This window comes from Myotis myotis, unplaced genomic scaffold (genome assembly GCF_014108235.1).
Source record: "Myotis myotis isolate mMyoMyo1 unplaced genomic scaffold, mMyoMyo1.p scaffold_m19_p_4, whole genome shotgun sequence".
NCBI classification, from domain to species: Eukaryota; Metazoa; Chordata; class Mammalia; order Chiroptera; family Vespertilionidae; genus Myotis; species Myotis myotis.
In genome coordinates this window covers 123,123,178-123,133,365 of record NW_023416346.1, presented here as the reverse complement: position 1 = coordinate 123,133,365, position 10,188 = coordinate 123,123,178, and the positions used below count along the sequence as shown (strand labels likewise).

At 39.6% G+C, this 10,188-nt stretch overlaps 1 protein-coding gene across 1 annotated transcript; it reads left to right on the top strand.

The window, feature by feature from the left end:
• Positions 1-5,801: 5,801 nt before the first annotated feature.
• Positions 5,802-6,307, top strand: LOC118653631 (eukaryotic translation initiation factor 1-like). Its single transcript, XM_036304249.1, has one exon. It carries the CDS (start codon positions 5,802-5,804, stop codon positions 6,153-6,155), a length of 354 nt encoding a protein of 117 aa, XP_036160142.1. The 3' UTR covers positions 6,156-6,307.
• Positions 6,308-10,188: the final 3,881 nt, after the last annotated feature.

The window sequence follows — 10,188 nt, the reverse complement described above, 5'->3', positions numbered from 1 at the left end:
AAGAGAAAAATGCAAAATAAGCATCCCTCCCCTAAACTCAAGCCAAACAGGAGTGAGTATGCAAATTAACCCAACTAAAATGGCGGCGGCCACAGAGCTGGAGCAAGCAGGAGGCTTGGGTTGCCCCCGGCGATGGAGGAAGCCAAGCTTCCTGCCTGCCCTGGCTGGCCCTTGACTCAAGGCTACAAAGTTTCAATTATAGAAGATAAATAAATCCCTGGGTAAAAAAAGGACAGGCTGGGAGCTTGGGTCACCGGGGGGAGTGGCCAGGCTGAAAACAGCCATCAGCCCCTCACCCAGGCTGGCCAGGCACCCCAGAGGGACTCCCCCACCCTAAAGGGGCTGTGGGCAGCCTGAAAATGGCCCTTAGCCCCTCACCCAGGCTGGCTAGGCACCCCAGCAGAACCCCCACCCTGATTCGGGACACCCTTCAGGGCAAACCAGCTGGCCCCCACCCATACACCAGGCCTCTATCCTATATAATAAAAGGGTAATATGCAAACTGACCCTAACAGCAGAATGACTGGGAATGACTGGTCACTATGACACACACTGACCACGAGGGGGCAGACACTCAATGCAGGAGCTGCCCCCAAGTGGTCAGTGCATTCCCACAGGGGGAGCTCTGCTCAGCCACAAGCCAGGCTGACAGCTGACAGCACAGCGGTGGTGGCGGTAACCTCTCCCACCTCCTCAGTAGCACTAAGGATGTTTGACTGCAGCTTAGGCCTGTGCCCCACTGACAAGTGGACATACCCTGAGGGCTCCCAGGCTGCCAGAGGGATGTCTGACTGCCAACTTAGGCCTGTTCCCCAGGGGAGCAGGCCTAAGCCAGCAGGTGGACATCCCCTGAAGGGTCTCAGACTGCGAGAGGGCACAGGCTGGGCTGAGGAACCTCCCCAAGTGCAAAAATTTTTGTGCACCGGGCCTCTAGTATTTTAATAATATAAGGATGGTGTCATGTCATTTATCTTAGTGGTGATAAATTTCTACCATTTTGCTAGTTCTTACCATTGGGGAAATTTAGGTACTGGAAACAAAAAATTTCTCTGTATCATTTTTACAACTGAAGGTGCAACTAAATTTTTCTGAAAATAAAAAATAATTACAAAAAACTCTATCTTTTCAGTAAGGATGTTGATAAATCAATATTAAATATGCTACCTATCTAAATATCATTTCAAACTCACCAAAACTGAAACAAATACAGCAACATACTGAGGAAATATTTTGGCTACTGTTGTTTTCCCAAGAAAAGTGGATCATTTGTTTCCTCAGGGCTCTTTGCCATGTTGGTTTGAGCTCCTACCAACATTTCTATAAGTAACATATTTTCAGGTATGGAAAGACAAGAAATGTCAACCATGAATTCCATAAGACACAAAACTATCTTTCAAAGACCAACCTTATTTGTGACAACCTGGATGGTCCTGGGGGGCATTTTGCTAAATGAAATAAGCCAGAGAGAAAGAAAAATACTGTGTGTTATCACATATGTAGAATCTGAAAAGAAAAAAGGCAAACTCATAGAAACACAGTGTAGAATGGTGGCTTCCAGGGGCTGCGAAGTAAGAAAAATAGGGAGGAGCTGGTAAGGGGGCACAAACTATCCGATAAAAAGTGAACTAACATCTGGAGATGTATAACTTGATGACTACAGTTGATAATGCTGTATTGTATAATTGCAATTTGCTTAGAAAGTACAAACTCAGTGTTTTCACCACAAAGCATCAAGATGTAAATGGGGCAAATGCCAGGTGTGTTAATTAACTCAATGGTGAGACTCCTTTCAGAATATGTGTATATCAAATAATTACATTGTACACTGTAAATATATTACAATTTTATTTGTCAATTATACCCCAATAAAGTGAAAAAAAGAAATGAGCATTCAAACTCTTAAAAAAAGAAGACTAGAGATGAGATAAAGACATTGTCACACGAAAGAAAGCTAACAGTATATTTCACTAGGCAGTTACACCAGAGAATGGCTAGAGGAATATTGCATATCAGAAAAATATGATGAAAGAACAAACCTTGGAGCATCAAGAGGAAGAAATACAGTAAAAGCAGCAAAGCATGGAGGTCAAGAAACTGGCTGTCATACATCTCTGGCAGGAGAGTAAAAGGCACAGCCTCCCTGGAAAACTTTTGGCAATTTCCTGCAATGCTAAACATGTTATTACTATACAACCAAGAATCTGTACTCTTGGTTATGATCGAAGAGAAATCAAAAATTATGTTTACACAAAAACCTGTAAAAGAACAGTCATAACAATTTTACTTGTAATACTGAACACTGGAAAAATCCAGATGTTCTTCAACAGTGAACCAATACACAAACTGTGGTGCATTCATACCATGAAATAGTCCTCAACACTAAAACAAAAACAAAAAAAGAATTATTGATGCATGCCACAAGTCAGATGATATCCAGGGCCTTGTGCTGAGGGGGGCATGCTTACAAAGGGTAATGTGACACATACATATGGGGATGGAAATGTTCTGTATCTTGACTGTGGTGGTGGAAATAAAACCTACTCATGTGACAAAATCAAACACAACTCAATACATACACACAAATCAATAGAATTAAACCAGAAAAATCTCAATAAAACCTATGGATTGCATCAACATCAATATTCTGGTTGTGCTATTGTGCTATACTTTTGCAAGATGTTATCATTGGGGGAGACTGGATCAACTGTACACAAGATCTCTCTGCATTGTTTCTTACAATTGCATGTGCAGTTAAATTTTACACAAAATAAAACTTTTACCTTTTATTTTGTTAGTTTTAACTGATTTTTAAATAGGAAAAGCTACCTCTCGCTCACTTTAAGAGTATTACTGAATCTACATTAAACATTGATATTTGTAATATGTATCATTTCAAACTCACCAACATCAGAAAGGCTGTGGGCACGTGCACTCTCTTTATTACCATGCTTACTTCCCAAGACTAGTGGCTGTTTCATCATCTGAGTATTTTCGTCCGGGTTGGTCGGCGCTTTCTCCTTTCCTATAAGGGAAACATATTTCAAATGCTGTAAGAAAACACTCCCAAACCCATATTCTATATTCAATGAAACTATCCTTCAGTAATGAAGCCAAAATAAAGATATTCATATACAAAAGGAAAGAAGTATTTGTCATCAATTCATATTTTAGCATAGCTAAAGGAAAATCCCAAAACAGAAAAGGTATCATGAAAAAAACTCTCAAGCATTAAGAAGGACAAAGAACAAAGGAAAGAAAACAAATATGGATACAAACTGGTCCACTCATACATTTCAGATGGGAATGGAAAATGGTGAAGCCACACTGGAAAGCAGATTGTCAGTTTCTTATCCAAAATTAAGGATACAATCACCAAAGACCAGAAATTGCAATCTTGGGCATTCCACTCAGAGAAATGAAAACTTTGTGAAAGAGTGGAATGAATGAAATGAAGCAAGATTTTACAATCTAGATGTTCTTTAATAGTGAACCAATACACAGAGTGGTGAAACCAAACCATAGTACATCCTCAACAAAAAGAAGGAACTATGGATGCAGATAACAAGTCAGATGGATATCCAGATGAACAAGTGTTATTAGCAGCTTTACCCTAATAACTCAAACAGGAAACCCAAAAGTTTTGAAAAGGTGAATAGATAAATATACCATGGAATATCCATACCATGAAATACTACTCTTCAATAAAATAAGGAATAAGTGATACACACAAGGACATGAGTGTGTTTCTAGGAAATTACCCTGAGGGAAAGAAGTCAATCTCAAGTATCACAGTGTTCCATTTATATAACAATGCAAAAGGGAAAAAATTACAAAGCTGCGAAACAGATTTGTTATTACCAGCTGCTAGAGAGAGGGCAGGGGATGGCAATGGTGGGGGAGAGTGTCAACTGGAGGGACCAGGGCATGCTTACAAAAGAGCAATATGAAGAGTCATGGTGGTGATAAAACTGGTTTGAAGGCTTTCCTGAGGTTGAGGATACGTGATAAAACTGTATAGAAATAAATACCCACATTAACAGAAGTGAAACTGGGGACATCTCAACAATATCTGGAGGATATCAGGTCATTTAACTTAATAGTGATACATTTCTAACATTTTGCATTTTGTTGATACGATTGGGGGAATTTTGGTAGTGGGAACACAGATTCTCTATATCATTTCTTACAACTGCAGATGCTACTAAATATATCTGAAAATAAAAACTTTAATTAGAAAATGTTGTCACCATCTTTTCACTAAGAATATTGACAAATCTAGATTAAAGGTGCTACCCCTCATAAGTATCATTTCAAACCCTACAAAACTGGTATAAATACAGCAACATACTAAGGAATTGTTTAGCTAGCGTAGTTTTCCAAGATAACTGTATCATTTGTTGTTTCAGGTCTCTTTCTCAAGTTTGTTTGAGCTCCTACCAACATTTCTATAAATAAAACTAGAGGCCCAGTGCACTGGTGGGGTCCCTCAGCCTGTCCTGCAGGGATTGTGCTGAAACTGGCTCTCTGACACCCCCCCGAGGGGTCCCGATTGTGAGAGGGCAGTTATTGGGTGACACACCCCAGAATCAGGCTTCCTCCTCTCTAATTCCGGGTGCATCACCTGCGAACCACCACTGCCAAGTGACCGCAGCTCAGAGGCTCCTGTATTGAGCATTTGCCCCTTGGTGGTCAGTGCGCATCATAGCTACTGGCCAGTTGGCTGGTCGGCTGGTCAACCGGTCACTTAGACTTTTATATATATAGGTACTTTCAGGTGTGGGAAGACAAAAAAAAAACTCAACCATGAATTCCATAACAGGCAAAACTGTCATTCAAACACAATGCAAATTTATGACAAAGTTGACAGGCTTTGAGGGCGTGATGTTAAGTGAGGTAAGCCAAACAGGGAAAGACTAATACTGGTATCACATATGTGGAATCTAAAAAATGTTAAACTCATAAAATCACAGAGTAGAACGGTGTCTGCAAGGGTCTGGGAAATGAGAAAAATACAGAGAGACTGGTAACAGGGTACAGACTATCAGTTAAAAGATGAACTAATGTCAGGGGGATATATAATATGGTGACTATAGTTGATAATGCTGTATTATATAATTGCAATTTGATTAGAAAGTACAACTTCAGCATTCTCACAACAAAACATAAAGAGGTAAACGATGGATGTGCTAATTAACTCCATGTTACGGATCCTTTCAAATGTGTGTATCAAATCATCACATTGTTCAATATTAATATATTACAATTTTATTTTTCAATTATACCTCAATAAAACTAAAAAATGAACGTTCCAACACTTAAAAAAAAAGATGAAATAAAGACATTCTCACATGAAGGAAAGCTAAAAGTATAGTATATCTCAATTGGCAGTTTACACTTGAGAATGGCCAGGGAAATTTCTCCTATCAGAAAAGAATGATGAAAGAAGAAATCTTGGTGCATCAAAGAGGAAGAAAGAATAATGAAAGCATCAGGAACATGGAGGTCTAGAAACTGGCTAACTCATAGATTGCCAGAAGAATAGTAAAATGGCACAGACTCTCTGGAAAACTGTTGGCAGTTTCTAAACATGCCATTACCATGCAACTAAGCATCTGAACTCTTGGGAAAGCCAAACTTATGTGTACAAAAAACCAAACAAACTGGTACATGGAGTGACTAAGCCGCCGCCGAGGACTCAGCAACCTCCCCCTTGAGCCCCCCTGGCTTCCCGACGCTCCATCCCCCCTGGTCGCCTTCTCCCGCCGCAGCCTTCCGCAGGCAGGCCGTTTCCACCGAGGAAAATGAATCGTATCCTATGTCCGCTATCCAGAACCGCCTCTTTCGACCCCTTTGCTGATGCAAGTAAGGGCGATGACCTGCTTCCCGCTGGCACAGAGGATTATATCCATATAAGAATTCAACAGAGAAACGGCAGAAAGACCCTTACTACTGTCCAAGGGATCGCTGATGATTACTATAAAAAGAAGCTAGTGAAGGCCTTTAAGAAGAAATTTGACTGCAATGGTACTGTAATTGAGCATCCAGAATATGGAGAAGTAATTCAGCTGCAGGGTGACCAGCGCAAGAACATATGCCAGTTCCTCGTCGAGATTAGACTGGCTAAGGACGACCAGCTGAAGGTTCATGGGTTTTAAGTGCTTTTGGCTCACAGAAGCTTAAGTGAGGATTTCTTTGCAATGAGTAGAATTTCCCTCCTGTCCCTTGTCACAAGTTTAAAAACCTCACAGCTTATATAATGTAACCGTTTGGGGTCTGCTTTTAACTTGGACTAGTGTACTCCTTCATGCAATAAACTGAAAAGAGACATGCTATCTAGTCTTGAAGTTCCTCATTTAAACAGAGGTCAAGCAGTAGGCGCGTGGCAGTGTCCAGCCTGAAACGGAGCAATACCGTGATGTTTCAGCCAAGCCCATGTCTGGCCAAAGCTCCTCACCAGAGTTCCCTGACCTCAGAGACTGTCACCACCTGGGCCTGAACAGCCTTCCATGAAGCTGAGAGGAGAGGGATAAGGCAGCAGCAGCAGCGGCATGTGTACCACTAGAGGGAGCCTTCCATAATCAGAGATCTACACCTGACCAAGTGATGGAGCTTAGAGCAAGCAGCCTGCCAACTTCCCTCCAGTGTGGTGTAAGGACTTGTGGCTTGCCACCAAGGTCTTTTTGACCAGACAGATCCTAGTTAATTGTTGTCCAAATACCATAATTTGAGACCAACCTTCTTATCAAAGTTAACCTTTTGACAAGGGAACAAATTTCAAACTGAAGTGTCAGTCACGAAGCTAGCTATAGAGCTTGCAACTTCTTAGCAACAGCTGCCCAATGCCATGGAAGTAAAAAAAAAAATGATTTTGGGGGTGTTCTTTTTTCCTCCTTCAGTTTTAATGTTATGTTATGTATTTAAACCCTTATTTAAATAAAACTTATTTTCAGAAACACCTGGAAAAAAAACTGGTACATGAAGGGTCATCAAAATTTTACCTGAAACACTGAACACTGGAAAAATTCCAGATGTTCTTTAACAGTGAACCAATACAAAAATTGTGGTACATCCATACTATGGTAAAGTCCTCAACAACAAATAAGAAGGAAGAACTGGTGCATGCCATAAGTCAACTGAATGTCCAGGGACTTAGGCTGAGGCAGGCGTAGTTGTAAAAAGGTAAAGTGACACATTCAAGTGGGGATGGAAATCTTCTGTATCTTGACTGTGATGGTGGAAATCAAACCTACTCACGGGACAAAATCAAACAAAACTAAAAACACACACAAAAATCAATAGAATTAAACCAGAGAAATCTCAAAAAAAATCTGTGATTGCATCAATGTCAATATCCTGATTGTGGGGGTATGATAGTTTCGCAAGATGCTACCATTGTGGGAAACAAGGTCAATTGTACTTATTGTGTCTTACAATTGCACATGCAGTTAAAATTTCCTCAAAATAAAACTTTTACTTTTTTTAATATATTTTATTGATTTTCTACAGAGAGGAAGGGAGAGAGATAGAGAGTTGGAAACATCGATCAGCTGCCTCCTGCACATCTCCTACTGGGGATGTGCCGGCAACCCAGGTACATGCCCATGGCCAGAATCGAACCTGGGACCTTCCAGTCCGCAGGCCGACGCTCTATCCACTGAGCCAAACCGGTTCCGGGAACTTTTACTTTTTATTTTGTTAATTTTAACTTATTTTTAAATAGGAAAAGCTATCTCTCGTTCACATTAAGAGCATTACTGACTCTACATTAAACATTGATATTTGTAATATGTATCATTTCAAACTCACCAACATCAGAGAGGATGCAAAAACGTGCAATACCGATACCACCATGCTTACCTCCCAAGAATAGTGGGTTTCTCCTCATCTGAGTGTTTTGCTCCCGGTTAGTCGGTGCTTTGTACTTTCCAATAAGGGAAACATATTTCAAATGCTGTAAGAAAACACTCCCAAACCCATATTCTATATTCAATGAAACTATCCTTCAGTAATGAAGCCAAAATAAAGATATTCATATACAAAAGGAAAGAAGTATTTGTCATCAATTCATATTTTAGCATAGCTAAAGGAAAATCCCAAAACAGAAAAGGTACCATGGAAAAAACTCTCAAACATCCAGAAGGACAAAGAATAAGGGAAAGAACACCAATAGAAATGCAGACAAACGGCATCTACTCATATCTCACAGGAGGGAATGGAAAATGGTGAAGCCACACTGGAAAGCAGTTTGTCAGTTTCTTATCCAAAATTAAGGACACAATCACCAAAGACCAGAAATTGCAATCGTGGGCATTCCACTCAGAGAAATGTAAACTGTGAGAAAGAGCGAAATGAATGAAATGAACCAAGATTTTACAATCCAGATTTTGCTTAATAGTGAACCAATACACACAAGAGTAGTACATCCATACCATGGTATATCTTCAACAAAAAGAAGGAACTACTGATGCATGCCACAAGTCAGATGAATATCCAGATGAACAAGTGTTATGATCAGCTTTACCCTAATAAGCCAAACAGGAATCCCAGAAAATTTAGAAAAGGTGGACAATAACTATATGATGGAAATATTCATACCATGAAATACTACGATGCGATGAAAAAAAAAAATTAGGAATAAGTGATACACACAAGCACATGACTGAGTTTCTAGGAAATTGGATTTAGGGAAAGAATGAAATCTCAAATACCACAGGATTCCATTTATATAACAATGCTGAAGGGAAAAATTACAGATCTGGAGAATAAATTTTTTATAAAGAGCAACTAGAAAAAAACCCCAGCAGCTGAAGGTAGACAGGAAATGGGAATTGGGAGTGGGAATGGCAACCTGAGTGAGCTGTGTGTGCTTATAAAAGAGCATTTTTAGGGGTCATTGGTGGTGATTGAACTGTTTGAGGGCTTATGTGTGGTAGGGGATATGGGGAAAATTTGTATAGAAGTAAACACCCACATTAACAGAAGTGAAACTGGGGACATCTCAATAATATCTGGAGAGTGTCAGGTCATTTAATTTAATAGTAATAAATTTCTACCACTTTGCAAGTTCCTACCGTTGAGGTAATTTGTGTATGGGAACACAGAACTTTTCTATATCATTTCCTAAAACTGCAGATGCTCCTAAATATATCTGAAAAGGAAAACTTAAATTAGAAAATGCTGCCACTATCTTTATTCACTAAGAATGTTGATGAATCTAGATTAAAGGTGCAACATCTCATCATTTCAAACCCTACATAACTGGTATGAATAGAGCAACATACTGAGGAATTATTTGGCAAGTGTACTTTTTCAAGACAACTAGATCATTTGTTGTCTCAGGGCTTTTTGCCAAGCTGGTTTGAAATTCTACCAATATTTCAATAACAAAATACTGTCAGGTATGGAAACACAAGCAATGCCAACCTTGAATTCCATACTGGGTGAAATTAACATTAAAGAACAAGCAGACCGTGGCAACATGGATGGACCTGGAGTGTGTTTTGCTAACTGAGATAAGCCAGACCAGGAAAGGCAAATACTGTGCGGTATCACATATGTGGAACATATAAAGAAAAAAAATTTCAAACCCTTAGAAACGCAGAGCAGAATGGTGGCTACCTGTGGTTTGAATGTGAGAAAAATAGGGAGAGCCTGGTAAAGGAGTACAAAATATCAATACAAAAGTGAACTAACATCTGAGGATGTGTACACATGGTAACTATAGTTGACAATACTGTATTGTATAACTGAAAGTTTCATAGAAAGTGAAACTTCAGCAATTGCACCACAAAACATAAAGAGGTTACTAGGGGAAATGATGACTGTGTTTTTCACTAGTAACTGGGTGGTGAGAATCCTTTCACAGTGTATGTGTGTATCAAAACATCACATTATGCACTGCATATACATTAAAATTTTCTTTGACAATTATATCTCAAGAAAGCAGATAAAAGAAATGACGATACATTTCTAAAACAGAAAACGCATGAAATAATGCCCTTATCCCACAATGGAAAGCCAAATATATATAAACGCAGTTTACAGCTGGGAATGCCTAAAGAAATATTTCCTATCAGAAAAGGACGATGAAAGAACAAAACTTGGAGCTCCATAGATCAAGAAAGAGTAAGAAAAGGAGGAACATGAATATCTAGAAACTGGCTTAGTCATCCATCCCCGGCAGGAAAG